General features: G+C 40.1%; 1 protein-coding gene across 8 annotated transcripts in view; it reads right to left on the bottom strand.

Annotated features, from left to right (window-relative positions):
• Positions 1 to 1,946: 1,946 nt before the first annotated feature.
• ZMYM4 (zinc finger MYM-type containing 4) overlaps positions 1,947 to 22,705 on the bottom strand; it is a 45,206-nt gene continuing 24,447 nt past the window's right edge. For 6 of the 8 annotated variants that reach the window (XM_084300798.1, XM_084300799.1, XM_084300801.1 and 3 more), the window contains 17 exons: positions 22,315 to 22,465; positions 21,887 to 22,059; positions 21,349 to 21,499; positions 20,413 to 20,553; positions 20,077 to 20,114; positions 18,790 to 18,934; positions 17,225 to 17,346; positions 16,709 to 16,880; positions 15,646 to 15,699; positions 15,350 to 15,529; positions 14,747 to 14,841; positions 14,005 to 14,176; positions 12,174 to 12,325; positions 10,732 to 10,843; positions 9,088 to 9,336; positions 8,189 to 8,318; positions 1,947 to 7,068 (listed from right to left, as the gene is read on the bottom strand). In XM_084300798.1, coding sequence (XP_084156924.1) covers positions 6,861 to 7,068; positions 8,189 to 8,318; positions 9,088 to 9,336; positions 10,732 to 10,843; positions 12,174 to 12,325; positions 14,005 to 14,176; positions 14,747 to 14,841; positions 15,350 to 15,529; positions 15,646 to 15,699; positions 16,709 to 16,880; positions 17,225 to 17,346; positions 18,790 to 18,934; positions 20,077 to 20,114; positions 20,413 to 20,553; positions 21,349 to 21,499; positions 21,887 to 22,059; positions 22,315 to 22,465 — 2,445 coding nt within the window. In that variant the 3' untranslated portion in view covers positions 1,947 to 6,860. Of the gene's footprint in view, positions 7,069 to 8,188; positions 8,319 to 9,087; positions 9,337 to 10,731; positions 10,844 to 12,173; positions 12,326 to 12,645; positions 12,742 to 14,004; positions 14,177 to 14,746; positions 14,842 to 15,349; positions 15,530 to 15,645; positions 15,700 to 16,708; positions 16,881 to 17,224; positions 17,347 to 18,789; positions 18,935 to 20,076; positions 20,115 to 20,412; positions 20,554 to 21,348; positions 21,500 to 21,886; positions 22,060 to 22,314; positions 22,466 to 22,705 lie in introns of those variants that run through there. The other 2 variants (XM_084300805.1, XM_084300802.1) reach the window with 2 other exon arrangements.

The following is a 22,705-nucleotide window of genomic DNA, read 5'->3' as shown; positions in this document are numbered from 1 at the left end:
TCTTCTGCCGGGAGTGCTTATGCACTTGGTAGCTCTGGCCATTGCCAGAAGGGAGAGCTGGAAGGGCTTGGTCATGCTGAGGGAGCAGAGCCCCTGCATGGTGGTGAACTGGCATGGGTCAGGAGAAGTCCTCAGTTCTCTCTGTCCCGTGCTCTGTCCCTCAGCAGCGAACACCCATGGGCCCAAGCATCATGCCTCTTTCTATCCTTGCAGGAGCCGCAAGTGCCAAGAAGTAGTGCCAAAATTGGGCTGTCATCAGCCCTGGGGTCACTCGGTGCAGCAGTTGGAGCCACGAAACCCTAGGGGAGCACAGCTCCAGGTGGCAAACCCAAGGAATGCCAGGAGGCAGCGGATGGCGCAAGGAAGAGCCCCGCCAGCCCAGCAGCTCCTCAGCAGCCGCGTAGGGAGCTGCCAACACGCTTGAGCACTGAGCACATGGAAAATAATAAAAATGGCTTTGCAGGTGATGTGTCGTGTTGGCTCGTGTCTGTCTGTGTCAGGGGATGTGGTGGTTTTACAGGTGGGCAGCCAAGCTCCACCACAGCCACTCCCCTTCCTCAAAGGGAAAGGGAACAGAAACTATGGCAGAAAGGGCTCAAAGGTTGAGATAATGACAGGGAAACCACTCAACACTTACCGTGACAGGCAAAACAGACTTAGCCTAGGGAAATTAGAGAAATTTATTGCTTATTACTAACAATGCAGAGAAGCAAGAAACAAAATATATTAAAACATATTTCCCCCATCCACCCTCTTCCGCCTCCTCCCCCTGAGCGGCACAGGGGAATGGGGGCTGCTGTCAATCTACGGCATGACTCCCCTGCTGCTCCCTCACGGCCACTCCCTGGCCCTGTGCTGTGGGGTCTGTCCCACGGGATGCCGTCCTTCCCGAACTGAGCCTGTGGGGCCTGCCCACAGGCAGCAGCTCCTCCAGAACTGCTCCCACACGGCTCCGTCCCATGAGGTCCATCCTCCAGGAGCAAACGGCTCCAGCACGGGTCCCCCATGGGAGGCAGCTCCCCCCAGCCCCCTGCTCCTGCGGGGGCTCTCCATGGGCCGCAGCCTCCTCCAGGCCACATCCCCCTGCTCCACTGGGGGCTCCTCCAGCCATGCTATTGCTGTGCTGACACACCAGGGAGAATCTTAGTTTCCCCGTTCCTTAATCAGAGGGTTGTGTGACTGACCTGCTGTGCCCATTCATTCAGAAATCCAGGATTTCTGGATCCAGCATTTCTGGATTTATCTCTCGCTGCCCTTGCTGGAAGCCACATCGAGCTCTGTTCAAGGAGGTTTTCCAGGTTGCTGTTTCCCTGTTAACGCGTGCTCTCGGGCCAGTTCTGGGATTTTAGGACAGCCGAGAAGATGGGATACCCAGTGCTGAGGAGTCCTCCTGCTCGCGGATGCATTGGGCAGCACCAGCCCTGCCCGGCTCCCTGCCGGCACGTGCTGGCACTTGGTTTCCTCGCTGGGCAGGAGCAGGTGGCTGCTTTATTTCTCTCTCTGCTTGTATAAAAATGCATTGATAAAGAAAAGATACGTTGCAGAAGAATAAGCAATAGCATGGAAATCGACTGAAAAGCGGGGAAAGCTTGACATTTGAGCGCTGAGCGGCTGCCAAGTTGGAGGACACGCCACCACTGCCCCTCCTTTTGGATTCGGGGAAGGGGTGCGTGTGACAAATGGGGTGGTTGATCTAATTACAGCCAATCCCAAAGGCTTCAAAAAGGAGCAAAACTCAGTGTGAGCTGCTGTGCAGCCATGCGGGAAAGACCAAGCCTTGCTGTGAAGATATTAAGCTGCTATTTCAATGCTGGCTTAGAAACAACTAAACCCTCCCCCCTTAAAACATGCAAGATTCTGCTTTTAAACTTAGATTCCAACATAATACAGGAAACGAGGATGTACTCTTTTATTAAGGTTAAAGGTTTTTAATCACTTTTCCAGAATACAGATACGATTCAAACAAAAACTATTTCTGGGGTCTCAGTAATTCACTTATTAATACCATACATTGAACTCTATAAATTCTCATATAAGAAAAAAGTCTTTTTAATATAGGTTATGATGCACTGGTGACCTATTTAAATCTTTTGAAGTAACACTTTGCAGCTATATAGCACCTTTCATCACGGGGCTGCAAAGCATCCTACAGAATTTAGCCTCATAATGCCCAAACGAGGTAGGAAAGTCTGGCCAATTTACAGATGGGTACAACCGAGGTACGGATTGGCAAGGGACCAAACATGAGGCTTCAGCTATACAACAGTAGTTACACCTTCACCAGGTCCTGGGCTATAGGACGAGTCCGTGGCTCACCTGGGGATCAAGTCAAGAGCAGTCACTCACACCCTTTTCCTAGACGGAGAATCCTGGCTCCAGCCCTAAAAGACCTTTTCCAAGCATTCTTTTTAAGTTACAAACGTAGAGAGAGTAAAAAGGTCAAAGACTTGTAGACCGAAGGCCCTAGGGATGCTGCTCATCGGTGTATCAAAGCATCAAACATAAGCCACAAAGTTTACCAAGCTGTACTTACTGTGGGCATCGCAGCCTGCATCAATTAAGGCTGAACACGAGGAAGCGGGACTGGAATTTTGTTAATTAAAATCGTGCACTTGGGAGGCATTTTGAGATTCGGTGTTTGATGCTTTGTTTGGCTTGACAGTTTCTTGTAATAAATTCCATTTTTCCCTCCAAGCAAGTGATAATCTAAGATACTCCAGTTTTTGTGTCTTTATTAAAGAACAAATCTTTGCTGAAAAACCATTAGCTTAGTGACTGTTATTGTCCAAAGGAAATTTAAGTACTGGGACTAGAAGAATCCAAGATGTCTGGGTTCCTTAAAGCCTTTACAGCTTATGCAAAAGAAAGGGGGGAAAAAAAAAAAAAAAAAGAAAAAAGAAAAGCAGAGAAATATTCAATAGATTTCAGTCATTGTAATTGTGCATTACAGTTCACTGCCCTGCAGAACACTGCAGCCTCTGCAGCGACTGGTGGTAAACATCCTTGCAGAAACAGGGAATCTAAGTTGATTGCAAAAACTTGTTATTTCTTCAAATCTTGTAAGGCAAATCTTGCAATCTTGTCCCTTCTACTTGGGAGATAGTGTAGGTTAGCAGCAACTTAATACAAGAGAGCAAATCTTTTGCCTCTGCTCTGTCTGTTAGGACTGTTTCAAATGGATGGCTGCTGAAAGACAAAGAAAAGCAGGGGGAACGCCTGTTTGCCGATATTAGCAAAACTCAAAATTCCAATTTGCACAGAGAGCGTGGTGACTGGAGGTTGAAAAAAGCACGTTAAGACTTTATCCGATAGCATTTGTTGCTTTCTTTTCGAAGGCAGCAGCAAAACTATTGCTCGAGGGACTGAAAGCAGTTATTGAGATTATTACCAAAACCCAAAGACTTTACTGCACATTCAGCAGCACTTCTGGAACCCCAGCACTAAAACTTCGTCAGTGGTGCCTCGCCATTGTGTGAGCATACCCTTAGGAAGCATGAAACAAATGACTTTGCTGCCCTTTCATTTCAAGTCTCAGAGGGGATAGCACTTGGCTGGAGACTACTGCCAGAGAAGTCCAGGGTTTTCTTTCAGATCAGTCATTAATCAGGTTGACAGAATAATTCCTATGATAATTTAGCTTCTTTTTGCACCTAACTGTGACATTCAAAGTGCCTCCAGGTTCCTTCTGTAGTCAGCTGAAGCCAGGAAGGTGCGCACTGCACCGAGCACCTCGCAGAATGAAAGCGGCCAGGAAAACGCCAGCGCTGCATAGGCAGCAGCTGCACTCCAGGAAGCATTTTAAATAAAAATCTCTGCAAAACCCCAAGACTTGCATTACCGCCCAGAACTGCAATTCTCTACAGGAGTATCCTCGGTAACGAGGACACTCTCACTTCCAAACTCTCCAGCTACACGGCCTGTACAGCTGTGCTGTCATCTCTGCACACTGAGAATTAGAGACGGCTAAACAACGTGTTTCTAGCAGTGGAAAGGCACACAGTTAGGTAAGAAACCCTGTCAACAGGAAGCATTACCTTCTACTTGTCTGTCTCGCTCTCATCTTTGTCGTTTCTCTGTCCACACTGAGACTACCACATGATTTTTCTCCTTAAAAGAATCTTTCAAGTAACAAACAGCATTGCGTGGCTAGCGAGTGATTCAGCTACTTTTTATTATAAACAACTGTGTCAGAACTTCAATACTGTGTATATAACCCACAAATATACTTCAATCCTTGGAGATAATGAGTTGACCTTGCAAGTCAGCATGAACTCTAGCCAGACTGACTAGGAATGGCTCAGGAAGTGTCTCGCTCCAGAAATGGAAACTGAAACTATTTGTTCTGTTAAATTACATCACCAAAAGATGCTGCATTGAACCCCTTCTCATCTCAGAGCTATGAAGTAAAAGGAGTTAGTACCATGTTTAACAGCATTGCTTACAGCCAGTCAAGCTTAAAGGGATTTAACTCTCCTTGCTGAGAGAACGCGAGGGGCGAAAATCTTTCGTTCCATGTACCTGGAAAAAATCGACATATGTGAAAGTGTTCACAAACAGCAGAAAGTGAGGGTCTTCAGAGAAGCAAAATGAATACATTACTCGTAATATACAAATACACTACTTTATTCTATGGGAATACTTCCTCTCTGTTAAGGGGAAACTCAGCTGTGATATCACTCTGCTGACAGCCTCTGCTCCACCCAGCTGAAAGCTGCCCTCCCAGCGCCTGTCCTGCCTCCTGCCCTTGCTCGTTTCCCAGGTAGAGATGTCAGGGGAAGGAAAGGAAAGGGCAAAGGTAACCTGATAAGGACATAAACTGCTGCACTCGTATGTGGGATGCCCAGAAAATTTGGTAATTCCTGGATCCTTCCTGCCTCCTACTAACAGTGAGGTTCTGGGCACACCTGTGTGCAACTAACACAGCTCAGGCTTTTTGTTTTTATCCCTTATACACTAATCTCTCCAGAATTATTATTTTTTTTTTCCTGAAACATTCTCTGAACCATTCCAATACAAAATACTGTGCCTGCTATTCAACTATTTTAATGTAGCTATGGGGAGGGACAGGTTAGTGTTCACAGAACATGAAATTAACCTACAGGATCACCACTGAACCTCCGAGTGCTGCCACGGTAGGTTACTGAAGGGTACATATTACAGCCAAAATATCTTCCCCCCGGGAGTGCCAAGCCAGGACATGGAGAAAGCAGCATCTTTGATCAGAAAAGACAGACACAGATGGGCTTTGATCAGACAGAATCAGGGGCAGGTTTACTTTTCACATAGTTTTCTGTATTAAAAAATACATCAGTGAAATCTGTTACAGGCAGGGACAGGACTACCGAGTACACAACGTCAATAGACTACTTTCTGATTTTATTTTTGTTAAATTACTTTTGTTACTGCTAAAAAAATAATTAAAAAAAAAAAAAAAAGAAAGGAAATATAATTCAAGGCTGCTGATTTTCATCTCTTGAAATTTTAGTGACAAGATCAAATATCAGACCCCTGTTACAGAAGATGGATAACTGACCAGAGCTAGGTAAAACCCATACAATTCTCTTCTTTAAAAATAGTTTGGGTTTCCAACAAATTTGTGGTAACTCGTCATCAGAAACACACATCTATAGCTTGAGAAAATGGAGGTACAGACAGTATCTGATAATGTCCTGTCCTCTAAACACAACGTGGGAGCTTTTCTCTTCAGAAAGATGCAGTAACAGCCGAGCCTCAAAAAAGTCTCTTTTGCTTTCCAACACTATGACTAAATCTCTTTGGGTGGGGTGGGAAAAAGACACACATGGTAATTTTCTACCACAGTTCTGTTGTCAGAAGTAATACTGCATCCTTTGTACAACACGGCGCGTGTCGCAAAGGTGGAAAGAGAAAGAGTGCGTGTAACTTTCGTTTGAAATGACAAGGCCCTCCAGATTTGCCTTACAAAATAACCAAAAACATAGGAGTAGGGGAAAGAGGAGAAAGGAAAGCTGCCTTAAGGGAAAAAAAAATTTCCGCGCACCACAGTATTTGCTAGATTATAATCAACAGACTGCAGAGCTACTGGGCTAGTAAAGGGATTTTCTGCACATACCCCAGGACAGTCACTCTCCTGTACATAACCCAAAAATGTTCGTCCCGTAACATGATCACTCTGAAGTTTGACCTACAGCACCTCTTCCACATCGAAGACCAAACAGGTAGAGTTAGCTATTAGCCTGGACCGAGAGCTAGACTCTGGCATCGTGTGACCATTGAACAGCAGCCAGACAGTTGTCCGTTTAGACAGCTTCCCCGGCAGATATGCCAGCGGCTTCTGCCTTGCTAACATTTGATCCCAGTTTTAAAAAATATTATAAAAGCGTATGTGTACGTGTATTTATAACGGAAGGTGTCTGCCTGTCTAAATACCACCGCTTTCCTGTCCTCGTGAAGAGCTCCCAGATCTCCACGTGTTCTTTGGCAGCAAGGACTGCCAGCCAGCAGGCTGCGAGGTCACGAGAGCCACGGTCTAGCTCTCCATGCCCGATATCGTCATGGTAGATTTTACACAACCATTTTCCTTAAAAATATCTCACAATTTTTTAAAACCCTAAACAGATGAAGGATTTATGCACCACTCAAATAGGTTAGTTCATCTTGAATTTGTTCAGAGGATTTATCGCTGCCTGCCACAGGACGTTGTTTCTTGCAGCCTACATAGCTTGCCTCCTTCCAGTTCCAGTTTGTACATCCGCTGTGGTTCAAAATATGCCTGTAGGTGACATTATCTTGGCTTATTTAATACACATTTTTCCAAAGGCTGGACGTATTCACAGTTTGGTGCTTCTGATGTGTATACAAAGGAAAATACCCCACTTCAGTTAGTCTGATAACTCAATATCAGAGTCCTCTGATTTGACTTTGGCAAGTTCTTCGTGTACCTCCCTCACCATAAGAATACGTGTTAACATGATGTCCAAAGTTCCTGGGTCTATTGGCAATGTGGAATACCACATGGGGCTATTGGGTACACAGGAGCGCTCAGGTTGAAGGTAAAATACATCACTTCTCTGCTTCACACTTTCAGAACTGTCAACGTAAAGAAAGGAAGAAAACATTACAGAAGGCGGCTTTAAAAGTCCTAGTCACAAAAACTGTGATGGAGAAACAGCAAAGAAAATGAAAGTTACATTGAGACTACAACACCATGGTTGAAGCAGTATAATTTAAATCTTTTTCTTTGTGATTTGGTTTCCCCCCTTCATCTAGTGAGCATTTAAGTTGTTTCCAGGTTCTCTAAGTTGTTTACAAAGAAAATCTGCGTGACTTCTTTATAGACATGGTTCTTCAATCATATTATCATCCAATTAACAATACTAGAGTCCTGGTATGATTGACAGATGCATCTGACATTTAATCTCTGAATAAAACAGGTTCTAATATTCTAGAATTGCTGTGTACTGTGGGGCAATGAATATTCAAGTACTAGCAAAACTAAATCCTAGCTTGCCTGCTCATGCTGCAGAATTGTGAGCCCATCTGCTTCCAAGACTGACCATCAGACTCTGAGGCAGCTTTCGGGTGCTGGTAGGAAGAGACCAAGTCCTCCAGAGCAGGAATTCCTCCTGCTTGGCTTTGGACTATTCACATTAAAACAGCAAAGTGAATTTTTACTGCTGCTTGCACCACTGCAGGGGCTCTGCAGGAGCTATGATATACGATGAGGAGCATGGAAACGTTTTCACAGCCCAAGGACAACTACCAGCTTCTAATGATATGCAAGTGAGTACAATAAAGATAAGAAGAGGGAGACAAAGAGTCAGGACAGCTGCTAGGCGTGCCTTTGCCTAAGTAATGGGACTATTTGTAGTATGCTCAGTAGGTGCATTTTTGAGGGTGATTTATTTGAGTTGCAGCTGACACTAATGAGATCCTGTTTACTTTTCTTGGGTGTATTTTCTTTGAAAAGAGAACACCATACCTGCTCAGTGATCTACCTAAAATTTATACAAAATGGGAAAGACAAAATGATTGATATCTATGTCCTTGCTATATAGCATCATTTCTAACTCCTAAATAAAGTAAATCTCCCATTTCAGCAGGCAAAAGCCATCAGCTTTCACAAGGAACATGGTGTCTGAGGGGGGATACTTGCCCAAATACCTGTTCTAGTCTACATACAGATCAAAAATCAAGTTCCATCACTTACCATTTTGACAAGTAAAATTCATAAAGTCGGACCGGACACCGCAGGGGATTATCTGTATTTTCAGCCATTTCCACTGCTGTTGAAACCTCCTCATCTTCATTGCGTTTCCTTTTGCCTACAGATAATTTATCTGGACACACAAAAATGGCATCACTGACGTTCAGTGAAGAACAGCACTGTAAGAATAAAATCTAGTCACTTAGCCTAGCACCAGCCTGATGCAACTGTGCAACACACAGATGCACGCTACTTGTAGGGATTATCTGTCGTTCAAAACCAAATACAAGTCAACTGCTTTGATCTGCTGGATGGGTAAAAGATCACAAGCTATAGGGTGTCCATAGCCTATTCCTCTTCTAGAACTAGGATCTAGCAGAACAATATGGGGAATATATATTTTTTCTTAATAAAGGACAATTAATGTAACATATTGGAACTATTAACTGAAGAAGCTAATAGTTTCGTGATCCCACTTGATACCCTTACAAAGTCATTTCACAATGGCAGACAGCATAACTTACAGGTTTTCAGTTAGAAGTTGAACACAACCATCTTTCTAATAGATCCTACCAAAATACTCTCTGCTACCCCTCTCAGGATTGAACACTTCCCTTTTCAAAACAGCAAAAAATAACTGCAAATGAAGAACAGTATTTCTTGGCAAACATTGGTACCTATTTTGTAAGTTTTTACTAGATGCATTTGGTCCATCAGAATTTATCTTTAAACCATCCTAGAGTGAAAAAATTAAAAAATGTGCAGGGTGATAGCAGAAATCAAACTACCCATAGCTCTGCCTGCTCCATAACATGTTTTTCTCCCCAGCCCTTTTTAAAGTAAAGAATAGACAACACAAATATAATTGCAGAAATTCAAATGATCAAAAAGCATTCATTTACCTGATTCTACCTCTTGTTTTTGAAAGGGTGGGAAAAAACGTAAATATGTCATCTTAGTATTATACTTCAGAGTCCGGGTGCGTCTCATAACATGGGCAAAGGATAGTTTCAGGTGCTCACTGACATTCTTTAGTTGGAAGTATTTGGTGTTGAAGAATAGAAGTGTGTTCAGTAAAACTATAGGGGAATATGCACCCAGCTGTTTACATTCCCATAGGTGTTCCTCTTCAATTCGCGAGAACATATAACCTAGAGACAATGGGCAAAAAAAAAAAGAAGAGGGATATTTATGCAAGTTTAGGGCAGTTTCTCATATTCAGTTACAAATAAGCAGTTTTTAAGGACCACTGGCAATCTAGCAGATTTTGAGAATCTTCCCAAAGGAAGTGAAAGCATCATACACGAGCAGGGTAGGAAGGCAGAAATGAGGTAAATTATATAGGCAGATTCTGTCAAAGATGCATATAAGTCCCCTTTCAGCTCACCTTGTATGTGAACGACCTGCATATCAGATCAAATTCAGACCTATCATAAGCAATTGTAACATAAAATCAAGAGCACTGCATGCATGAACCTAAGAGGGAGCGTGGAGAACCAAGCTGTGGAACAGCATGATCTTCCAATACCTGAAGAATGGAGAGAAGGATATAAAGGAAGATTGCACACATCAACAGAATCTCACTAAGTTTTAATTTCACTGTATTAAACCAGTCAGCCAACTGCAAAAATGTCTAATTCCTAAGGCATGGAGCACGAGTTTAAAATGTACCATCCATATACAAATAGACCATTTTGATTGTTGTAAGTTAGTTAGGAAAGGAGAAATGGAGCCTTACAAGAGATTTATTGTGAAAGAAAACTCCACTATATATCATATTACATTGTCTATATTACACTATATATTATATACTGTCTAATATTATACTATATATTATACTATCTATAAGTAACTGGGTTATTTCTCTACTGATAGAAAGTTCAATTTCTAAACAAAAAGTCAGTTGTTTGGAGTTGCCAACATCACTTAAGTTTTGGTGGTACTCTGAAAAAGATCTTGCATACTTATATTACCAGTGTCCGGCTTTATAAACAGCATGATCATATTTGAAGACTGATTAAAAATACCTGCAGAATTTGGGAACTCTTATCGTTGGAAGTGAGCAAGTTGAGAAGAACTTGGAATTGAGGAGTTTAGACAAGTCTCCAATGATTTTTTAATGTGGTCCTCTGATTTATCAGAAGTTTTTCCTATACTGATATGATATATACAACTAGTGCAACTCTACATGGAACTTGAGGTGAGTAACTCATCTCAAAAAGCACACACAGTTCTGGCTACCTGTATTCAAAAAGATTAGCTAAAACTTGAGGGAAAATAACTCGTGTTTTGACCACAGGAATAGGAAGCCTTTCTTTCAAAGGAGCTGAGAGACTGATCGGAGGCAAAGACATATTTAAGTGTAACCCATAACTGGAGACAGACACAAAAGCCATGATTCTAGTCTACTATAAACAACTGCATGGTGGAGAAAGAGGAGACTAATGTGAATGTCTCAGACCACATGCTTCTTCATGGCATTGAGAAATATTAATTTCAAATAAGGTTTTGTCATGCAGCTACACAAAATAAAATAATTGTCCTACCATTTGGAAGAATTGTAGGTTCCCAGATTTTCAAAAGTTTTGTAAGTTCAATCATAAACCTGGAATAGGGCTCGGTAAAAATGTTATCTATTCTACCATTCTCAAACAGGTACTACGAGAGAAAAAAAGGAAGACATACAATTTATGATTACATAACATTTCAGAGAAGATACAGGACATCAGATTCTCTTCCTTTCTCATGTCCAAGTGTCTTATGGTCCAAAATGCTTTGTTGAAACCTTTATTAAGATATTAAATAAGATTTTCTACAGGGACTGGGACCTCCCTGGTATGAAACAAGAGGTCTAAGCAAAAATTGTTGTTACTATTTCAAGCTTTAGAGTTCTTTTCTGAAAAAAATCATCATCTAGGTATTAACTATTCTTGAAAAGTCTGCATATACAGCAGAAGAGGTACTGAATACCCTTCTATTGAAAAGAACTTCACATGCTAATACTTTCTGACAATAGATACAGGCCCAGTGCTAGGCTGCTGAAACAGCTCAACTTACAGCATCAACATAAAAGTCCCTTAAACTTTTGTCAAGCAGCAAACAAACTAAAAAGTTTTCTAGAGACCACAAGTATGTATCAATAAATAAGTCAGAACTGGAACACAAAAAATGCTGATAGACCTTATCAATGGTACTTTGAATTCTAACTCCTACATTTTTTCATGTGTAGCCAGGAAACAAAAAAAAAAAAAAAGTAATTCCTTGCCTAATCAAGTGGTAGGTTTTACATTAGAAGTAGCATTTGATTCTTTATCTCCAAATGATTGTTTAAGGAAAGGAACAAACAGGCTATTCTAACAACAACAAAATGACCCTAACAGTAGTTTAATGAACTGGGAGTTTTCAAGAGAAGATAATATTATCCTGGATTTGTTCTGCAGCTGTTTCAAACTGACCTCTGCAGGCAGGTAGCAAGGACTCTTTACATTGCTCTCAGTATTCATTAAGTACAATGCTATTATTCCCACTGAAGGAGCCACTGAAAGAGCACAGCCTTTGCTGGGTATCTCTTCCAAGTAAACTTGTGTATTGGAAGAGCATTGTGCAGCTATTTTAGATCTAAACCAATTAATTACATAGCTAATTCTTCTGTGGAACCTCAGGTTTCTACAAATCTGTCCTATATATGAAAAGGATAAACAAGGTACCAAACCAAAAGATTTGTATCTAAATAGAAACACCTTGCCCTCCAAACCATATTCCTCCCAAGTACACAAGAGGCCTATTTACTCCGATCAAAACAAGGTCCAGACTAATTAGCCAAATAAGAGATTAAGACAAACTAAGAATGAAGCACAAAACAGATACGTATTTGCCTCTACAAAAAACAAGCAGCTACTTGGGACTGTGGATACAAAGCATAAAAAAAAAAAAAAACAAACACCAAAAGTTTTGATGTTCTCAGCAATATCCCAGTTCTCTGAGTTACCTGCTGAATTCCAAGGCACAGGTATAAGATACTATCAGGATCATATTTTTCTCCATTTGGTCTCCGCACCTCTTGAATAAACTGGCACAAGCCAAAACTCAGTTCAGCAAAAGTGCATGAGAGAATGTCCTCCTTGACTTTCACAGGACGAACTGCGGTGAAGAAAATTATTATGAAAATTAACTTAATTCAACGGATTAAATCTTTACATAACCTATCTCAAACACGATGTTCCCTGTCTGACTAAACATGTGAACTATTTCCTATCTGTTGGCTAATAACTGAATGTCTATTATAGCCAGTAACTGAGTAGTAAGTCTACTACAAAAGCCGTAACTGAGTAGTAAGACTGCAGGTATTTAAAGTTAAGACATTTAAATTTTCAGTTAAGTTCATTGAACCCAAAGACATGGCATGGCAATGGTAACATGTACTCAGGCTGGAGATGTGGGGTTGATAAACTCAGCATCACCTTTATAGCTGGACTCAGGGGAATCCTGAGTCAGAAAAAGATCTTGAGTATTTCCTAGTAGTTCTGGATATGAGTTGAGAGCAGCATATTCGACTCCTTAAAGGGAGAAGGAATGAAGAGTTTAAAGGGCCATGGGATTCAGAAAGGGAAGCAGAGCAAGCAGAGAATTGATCAAAGAATCCGCAGTGAAATTACTCGGCTTGGCTGCTCCACACCTCACACAAGTGACTGCTTGGGACTGAACAGGAAACCTCTCTGTGGGGGTTGGTATAGATTCCTGGAACTGTCTGTAATCTCTCTTTCCTTAGCCAGGAGAAAAAGATAGTAATTCATATGATTGCTCTTCTTCTGGGAAACAAAAACCAGCTGTTCTCATGTAATGACAACAAAAATTCCAAGTAAGAGAGGAAAATGCAGAGCTCGTTTCCCCTTTGGGATCTTTCTTATATAAGCTTTGCCACGCTTAGTTCTTTACATTGCAGGGGTATTGAATATTATTTGCTCTCTTCCAAACTGTCCCCAGAAAGCTCAGTTATAATCCTAACTCAAATTCTCTGCTGTACTCTGAAAACTTGCCCACAAACCTCTCAGTGCAAACATGTAAGACACACCTGAGACCAGGGAAAAGGGGAGTTAGACAATGCCAAACCCCAGGACTGCTGCACTTTTGTAAAAATAAATAAATAAATAAAAAATCCATAATTAGAAGAACAAACAAAAGTGACATTTATATTGTCAGTATTAGCTATAATCCCTTTGAGACACTAGAAACAATTAATCCCTTCTAAAGTTATTTGTAGGCAGCGTGCAACAAAGAATGGGTACACCTCTGGAAGGTTTGTTTCCATCTGCGAGCCTGGAAATAAAGTATTAGAATTTAAGAGTGGCATACAGTTTTTTAAAGCGAACAGTTACGCTGACAAACAAATACTTTGTGAATGTGTTAGGTACAGATGAAAAAGATGGGGCCAGGTTTGTGTAGTCAGCTTAGAACTATGGCCTGGTAATAGATCAGTAAAGGCTTAGCAGCTGCATAAAACATCTGTTCTAGAAATGAGGAATATCTGCATGCAAATGAACAGAAAGGGCAGGTTGAAAGGCTAGCATTTATAATGTTGAAAATAAATCTGATACTTTAAAGCCTTTTTTAAGAGGAAACAGAGCAATTTAGAATTTAATAGCTGAGATTTTTAAACACGTGAAAAGGCAGACATAACATGATATGCTGTAAAATCTTTTCTCCACTCGTGGTCATTTCAAAACTCGCTAACTAATCCTAATTTTTTTCTTGAGAAACATGTAATACCAAGAGCTGCTCAACTAATTACTTCTGTTTCCACAGATGGAGAAAAAGTTTACCTGAAAACTTCAGGTCCCCTTGTTCCTCCTGTGCGTTTTTCCATTGGACCCAGTTCTTCCAGGCATTTACCCCATACATATACTTTAGGGTCATCCCAGAAACAGAGCAACCTGGGTAGGAGCCCTGCATCAGATTGCGGGGCTCTACAGAAACTACAGACTTCTTCCGTCCCTACAGGAAAACAAACAAAGCAAAGCAAATAAAAGCTCATTAAGTATTTCATCTATGGACGCTTAATTTGGTATCACATAAAAAAAGCAGTGCACTGACATAACAAAATCCTGCTGACAGAAGCAGAAGGTATATATATGTATTTTTTAATAGCTGGACAAGCATTAGCAACACTGTACAGAAAAGGTGCAACAAATTATAGTAATTCTCACTGTGATAAATATGCACAGAAATACATTCCGCTACACAAGAAAAATTACTTCTTTGCTGTAGATTATTACACTCCTTAAAAACAAGTATTTTGCAGTTGCTGAAACGATAAACATTCTTTAAATGTTCTTTTAAATGTTCTGCACCAAAAAGAAAAACAAAAAAACATTTATTCTACCTAATTGTAGAGAAGAAAAGAAAACGTTGTATAATGTAGCAAAACAGGACAAAAAATATACAGCAGTTAAATTGAATTCTCATTTTCACCCTAGAGCATATTTTTTACTCCTGAGAATAAACATGCACATAATGTTATTACTTTAAATGCAAGGAACTAATGTTCCACAAGTACTTTCTTACCCGTCTTTTTGGCTGTGGGAAGCCATCTCTGTGTCTCCGTCTTGCTCGTGAACGTGACTGCAAACCCAGTCCTTTACTGAGAGGGTCAAATGAGTCTGAAGTCAAATCAACACCATTAAGAATTTAATTGTATGATTTAACATGCCCAAGTAGAAGTGTCACTTAAATACTACTGAATATCCTAAAGATGCCAATTACGTATTCAAAATAATGGTTTTTTTAGGCAACAAACCTACTTTCTGTATAAAGAAATTTTCAGAAGAGGAAAGAAGTCCTCCCCCAAGTAGTGGATGTACTTATTCAGGCAAACTTACATTCTTCTGCACCACTAATATGGATTATACCCAGGGACACAGAAGTGATAATTCAAAGAAGTCAAGCAAGACTACCTGCTAATCCTGTCGGTGGTTCTGTAGAATGCTGTCTTTAAAAATACCAGCAATATTTAAAAATCACAGTAACCTTTAGGAGAGCTGATATATTACTGCTGCTTCAAATACCCAGTTTTACTAAATGACAGAAACAGACTACTGCCACAATGCTTACTCAGAAAGTTGTGTGTACTTTTATACACTGATGCATTTTTCTTTACATTATACAGACCTGATGGAAAATCTGCCTCCAGGTCCTGTTCCACATCACCTTTCGAGAACTGCTTCACTTCTGGATCTGGTTCCGGCAGGGCATTTGATCGTAAGGCATAGTGATTTAACTCATCCTCCCAGCTGTGTGGAGTGGACACTGCTTCTGATTCTAGATCTCCACTGTAAGTGCTACCTTGGTCTGTAAATGAGAGTGATCAGATAAACCACATGCTGTAAGAAAGGATAGGCAAAAAGAAGAGTTTAAAGAGAAGCTACAGCAGAATCAAAGTCCTTTTGCAAAAAAATCCAACTGACCTTTCTCAAATATCTTGGGGTCCAAGAAGAGCTCATGCTCAGACGTTTGAGATCCTTTAGAAAAAGAAGGAAATATGTATCTACAAATGACTGACAGCTTACATAACTAATACAAAATTTTGAATGCCAAAAAATAACATATTAAGTCATAGTACTTCCAAAAATGGTACAACTTCTCCTTTAATACCATTCTTCTACCAATTCCCTACCTAGGTCATGGTGTTCTAGAAAAACAGAAATACAGAATTAACCCATATTTGCTTTTCTAAATGCTTCCATCCCTCCACGTTTGTTATTGGAGTCATCTGTAGGCAAACAGGGTATTTTGTTCATTTCTTTTTTATCTTGCTCCACTTTTATTACATGGGATGATCACTATCCAACACATTCTAACCTGCATCACCCTCCAAGAATCCACTATAAAAAGCTTGATAGGAAAATACTCTTGTAAAGCAGCTGCTCTGCCTTCTTGCTTTTGACTCCTTCTTCTGCTAGAGCATGATGTACTTATCTGGAGATTACTACTGCTAGCAACCTGCTACTGTCAACGTAAGTCAAATCAGCACCTAGGATCAGGGAAAGGGAATGCAAAGACATTTAAAGTACTGCTCAGTATCTGATTTGGGTTCTATGCTAAGCATAGCTCTATTGAAAATTGAATGAGAAACCTCTGTGGAATTACAAAAGCTTCAGAAATGTGGAAGCATAACCAGCACTTGTGGTGGAACTACCAAAGAAGAGTAAATTATTCTTAAAAGAAAAAAATAATGGAATATTTATATAGATTATCTCCAAATTACCTCCAAATAGGCAGTTTAGCTTTTAAAATAATAAATAATAAAAATCACCAAGTCATGACATAAGAATTGCAGCCTTTTCTAGCTTGGAACTTTACCTGCATGAAACAGTCATTGTGAAAATAAATGTTGGTAGGACAACAGGACCATGTAACATGGCATGAACACTTGGGAAGCAGCCAGTATAGTCTCTACATCTATTTCTCTGTTTTTCGTGATGAAAGGACATCCATCACATTTAGTTTCCTTTTAAAAACACCACATACCACCATGAGAGTGTGTTTTTTCTTTCTCCTCATCTTCTGCAATCATTTCTGCCATCTGAAGGAGATCAGCTTCAAATGGATTTGTGGGAATCTTATCCTTGATATCCTGAATAGTTTCAATGATCTTATCAGCATTATCCAGGGTAGTTGGGAAAAGCATTGGAACTGGTACCTACACAGACATGCAGAAATTATTAGACCTTGTTTGGGGATGAAGGGAAACAACAAACACCAAGGGAAGTTCTTCTCATTTAATCTTACTTATATTTTAGGACTATATGTAATTTTAAATAAATCCAAACTGGACAACCTTCTTCCTTTCCACAATAACCCTACAAATTGGCGGTTTTGTTTGATAATGCTTAATTAAGCATGATGTGATAAGGAAAGAAATGGCTTCAAGGACTCCAAATGCCACTTGAATGACTAATCACAAAATCCAACGGCACTGCTCTATGCCCTGTTCAGAACCAAGACTGTAAAACCAGTTCTCCAGTGAACGTGAGTGTAACTTACAGGTACTGGCATCCCAAGCGGAACTGGTGTGTACTGAGTGTAGAGGTGAAGGGGTACTGGCACAAACACTGGTACAGGAACAGGTACCACAATGATTTGGGGTTGAACTTCTTCTTCTTCTTCTGTTATGTTAAAAACAAAACAAAAATGGTTTGACCATATGACCATCCCGTACACTTCAGAGTGTCCATTTTAAGTGTTTGGAGTTCCACTACGGGTGACTTCTGCTTGTAACTCAGTGGGCACAGTACCACATCTTTGTTCAGTCATCTTTCACTTTAGCACTGTTGTAACAAGTATTAATACTAGAGTTTGGAAATAAACAGCACTCTGACCATATACATGAATGCTGGAAGGGAAGAGAGAGGAAATAAATACTAAGGTCTGCATCCAAGTAAATGGTGTGCTATTGCAATTATCTCGCAACTAACTAGAAGACCACACAAAGGTACCATTAAAAAACAACAACAATCTTCCCACTTAGCTTCATCTCTCCCACTGAGATGTTTATATCAAGACTCGATACTCCGAGCTCCTTCTACACTGGCAATGATGACAAAAGCACTCCTCAATTGCAGTCTTGACTACATAATAGCCTTTGAAAGTGCTTCAGTTTTCTCCTGGCCACAGAGAGATCTTAGGGTAAATATAAATCTAATCAAATGCTCTTAGAACTAGTGAATTAATTTCAGAAGTTCTTATTATCTGTATCTAATAATTAAAAGAAAGTGAGAATTACAACAATCTTTGAGACATCACACACTTCATGAAAATGAGTCTGCTCTTGTGGCTTGAGCTGGAGGAGCTAAGAACTCACAAATTCTGTCCTTAGAAAAACAAGTTCCCTCCATAGCCTTTTGCACATCACTTAACCATCACCCTTCATTCTCCACAGTTAAGATGACTGCAGAATACTAAAGATGAGTTAAAGCCAATCTCAAGATTCATCACTAGAGCAAGTCCAGAGGAGGGCTACAAAGATGACCAAGGGGCTGGAGCACCTCTCCTGGGAAGAGAGGCTGAGGGAGTTGGGGTTGTTCAGCCTGGAGAAGAGAAGGCTCCGGGGAGACCTTACAGTGGCTTTCCTGTACCTAAAGGGGACCTACAGGAAAACTGGGGAGGGACTGCTTGTCAGGGGGTGTAGTGATAGGACAAAGGGGAATGGCTTCAAATTAAAAGCGGGTAGGTTTAGATTAGATTTAAGGAGGAAATTCTTCAATATGAGGGTGATGAGGCACTGGAACAAGTTTGCTCAGAGAAGTTGTGGATGCCTCATCCCCAGAAGTGTTCAAGGCCAGGTTGGATAGAGCTTTGAGCAAAGTCCCTTCCAACCCAAACCATTCTATGATTCTGTGATTCTTTGATCACAAATGAAGCTTTCAGAATTTCAAAGACCAAATATTTTACATCTGTAAGGCAAACTGCAACTTGCAAAGACGATACAATAACCTGAAAACTATGTAAAGTTTTAAAGCATGTTTAAAAATATTTTTGTTATATAAATCATTTACTTTCACAACTGCAATACAGACTTATATAAAATGGGTTGGAGATTAAATACATACCTGTCTGGCATTCTTTGTTTTGTGTATGAGGTTTGCACGAGGTGGCCTTAGTCTGTGTGATTGGCTTGCACAACAATGCTTTGTTTTTTAGAAGCCTAGGTGGTTGTGATGATGGTAGTTTTAGGGCATCTGTTTGAGTACTAGCCTGTTTGGAAAAATATAAATGAGAGCAGAGTCAGCACTGGTTGTAGTAGGATATCATAAGATTAGCATTTTCATAAGATCAATATTTGTTCTCTACTATGAAAGGTCAAACGATTTAAAACTGTCTTTGTTGATAAAAAAGATCATTTAAAACTATTGTAAAAAGAGCTTTTTTGTTGTTGTTGTTGCTAACAGTGCAGAGAAGAGATCTACAAGAATGTTTGGTTTCTGTGGTCAAATAACCTCTATAAACTTTTCATCTTAGAATTTTACTGATGGTAAAGACCTAAAAAAAGCCTTAAGATACTTTTGATGACTAAAATATTGGGTGATAGAAATATGCAAAAAAAACCTCTTAGTAAATCTATACAAATCCACTGAAAAAGAATACAAATAAAAGATGAATACAAATGCTGGCAATACCAGTGTCACCTCCTGATTATACACAGACTGACTACTCATGCTTGTACTAATTTCATGTCCTGCAAACTGTAATTTTCAGTTGTGCATTCATGTAACAGGATCAGTTTCATTAGGGAAATGCATACTCTAATCCATAAATGACTTTTCAGCTAAAGTAAGGGTGTCCATCTCCCAGAAACAAAGAGCTATATAATAAAAAAATTATTATATATTCCAAAAGAGTTACAAAATCTCTCAAGAATTGGAACTCTAGGAGTCATTCACAGATAAGAAGTGACAGTGATTCCCCATAGCTCCGCTACCAGGCTGACAGGGAGTGGGGAAGAACAGCTAAGCTGCAAGAGCTTGGTAATGTCAGCCCCAGCAGCCCGTGCTGGTTCCCTTCTGCTTGTGGCAGCCCTTCCTGTGGCATCACATCCCACTTCTGGCCACAAAAGGTAGCCTCAAGCACATTGCTCGAGAGCTAGTCATCTGAAGAGCCACAGTTTGACAACCTGTGTCTTAAAACATCAAATCATTCTGTCAATGGACACAAGAAGACTTTTATACCATACAAGTCCATTTAAAAAAAAAATACATCTGCAAATTGGATAAATTTTAAATCTCAATCACAACCAGGAAAAGCAGTTACAAAATTAAGGTGCTAAATTATTGGATACTTTACTTGTTATTGATACAATCTGGACGAAAGTGAGAAAAAGAGTCTCTTGTAAAACTTACATCTCCTATTATTTTTGCTGTCACAGTAGGGACTGCACCTGTGAAGAAGAAAACCATGAAGGATTAGCTTGTGTACTTATCATCAAGGACCACAATGTATACTCTGCCAAGGTCCAGAAAAAGAATTCCCCTTAAGCCTTATTCCCCAGTCTATGTAAATAAATTTAAGTCCTTAATTATACATAGGGAAAGGAAGGACAAAACCACAACCTTCTGTATCAATGTGAAGCATGATGAAGAAGTGGCTGTTGTCCTCAGTGGAAAAGATCCCTGAACAACTACAAACGTCCACGAATAGAGATTTAAAAAGAGAGAAATCACATTCAGTAGTCCTACCCTGTAAAACATTGTTGGAGTTAACCGTAGGCTGGGCAGCAGGGGTACTTGCAAGGGACACCACATTTGCTATGACAGGGGTTGAGTCTTTCCTCAAAGAAGGTGGGCCTGACGAGGAAGCTGGTGCCATAGAAAGGTTTGCTGGGTAGAATGAACAGAAGAAAACTAAAATAAGCAACCACATAATTTACCAAGCAGCATTTTAGAAACAATACCCACCCTCCAACTTTATCTCCAGATGAAAAAGCCTGCTTTATGAGAAGTGTACATAGCTGCCAAACTGCAGGTTTTCAGTTTAGATAGGACTTGGCTCCATAAGCAAACTTAAGCTGTTTCCCAGTCACTGAAACATTTCAGAAGTTCATCACAGCATGAAAGTGGTTTTCTATCTCTAATAGTATCTGTATTACAGCAGCACTCATGAGACAACAGAAGTGGATGCCTCACTGTGCTCAGCACCATACATCTGTAGTATAGGACACAGCCAAGATCCTAACACGTAATGAATGAGGTGATTTTTATGAGACTCTCAGGTAGAAGAATTCTCAGGTTCTTTCCATGTGAAAGCACCATAATCACATTTCATCAAAAATAGTGTTCTGAGGCACTTTATTATCCTGGCAGCCTCCCGTTCAGAGAGATGCCTGGAGCCCAGTTTTACAAAGGTGTGGAAAGTGATTGAAAAGTTAGTCCTTATACTTAATCTTGAAAATCAAAGCATAGGTTTTCTTTATGGGCAATCTCATTTAATATCTGTGGAAGTTTGAAACTACTTGAAGAAAGCGAGATACCTAAAACTGAGCCTGTTCAACAACAACAGGTATGTACCCCAGTAGAGGATGTCTCTTAAAAATTTCAGTGAATTGAGTTTCTAAATAAATACTCCTATCACTGTCACACACACCAAGATGTAATACCATTCACATCCTGTTTTACCTGTGTTGTTTGGGGGTGGAGGGTCAGAAGCATTTTGCTGATTACAGAACATCAGAATACAAAGCAGATTGCAAAAATGCTTGATCTCCCCTTGCCATTTCATGGACTCACTGAGTTTACCTTGCCTCTTACAACCATCACACTTTGCCATCTAGGAAAACAGAGGGAGGGAGAAATCAAACACATGTAAAGAGCAACAAAGAGTATCTGCATACAGACCTCTTCATATCCTGCTCAGCAAAAATAAAGAAATCTGTAAGAGTGCATCATTTTCATAGCGTAACACAAAGCAGCAGAACACTGAGTGTTGTGTTTTTGTTTTTGTTTTTTTCCACAACCAATATTAGGTTTTCTTTATATAGGAAACTGGTACTCAGAAGTTAAGAAGGATTTACTCATCTCTCACATGTATGTAACATATGCATGGTTCATGGACTTACAGGTCAACTACAGGCAGTTCACACAGCTCCTAACGTTCAAAGATTCTTTTGCCAACAGTTTTATATTCCAGAGGATGCTATGTGAGAATATTACTTACCTGGTAAAACAAAACTGTGAATTTAGACATGCACTCCTCTGAGCAGAAATCTTCCATTTTCCCCCCAAAGTGATTCTGGACCAGTTTGGGGGAAGTCTGTAAACAGTAACTGCACATTTTACAGTGGGTTCCCCAGCGTTTCCCCAAGTCATGTTTATAGAGCAGTTTACAACCTAGAAGAAAAACCAGCAAAACAACAAAAGCAGCCTTCAGTATCAAAATGATATTTGTTGGTCATTTCTAGTTCTGAAATTCAGTTATGTATGTAATCATTGGTTGAAACATACCATTAAAACGAAGTCTGAATGAAGTTACATGTTTCCAGACTTAAAATCCATTCTTAAACCTAAATGATTTTTTTTTTTTTTTTAGTATCACCAGACATTTTTGACTTGGTTTATCTGAGAGACAGTCTTACCCTTTCTTACCTTCACTACAGAATGTCTTATCTATGCCTGAGAATCGCACTGTCTCCTTGATAATCTTCTCAATTCTGCAGTATTCACACAATGCTATTACACTGCTCCTCTTCTTATATTCATCACAGCAGGTCTTCCCACAAAACTGAAACATTTTACCCTGCAACACAGCCAGAATGTTTTGGTTTCAATGTTTCAGTGTTTCAAAACCTGGATATTACATTTAAATAGTTAATAAAAACCCAGAAGCGTATTTATGCCCTTGGAAATTAACAACTGACAGCACTAGCAAGTAAGTTTATTTAGCTTTTCAGCAAGGGCAGCACCATTTTCTGTAGAAGGCCCTCACTGGTGTGCTTTCTCCAGGAATTTTAAGAATCACCTCTTGGACCAGAATCAG

This window comes from Netta rufina, assembly GCF_964035555.1.
Source record: "Netta rufina genome assembly, chromosome: 23".
In the NCBI taxonomy this organism is placed as follows: domain Eukaryota; kingdom Metazoa; phylum Chordata; class Aves; order Anseriformes; family Anatidae; genus Netta; species Netta rufina.
Note: the sequence above shows the minus strand (reverse complement) of the source record. Positions and strands in the feature narration are given on the sequence as shown.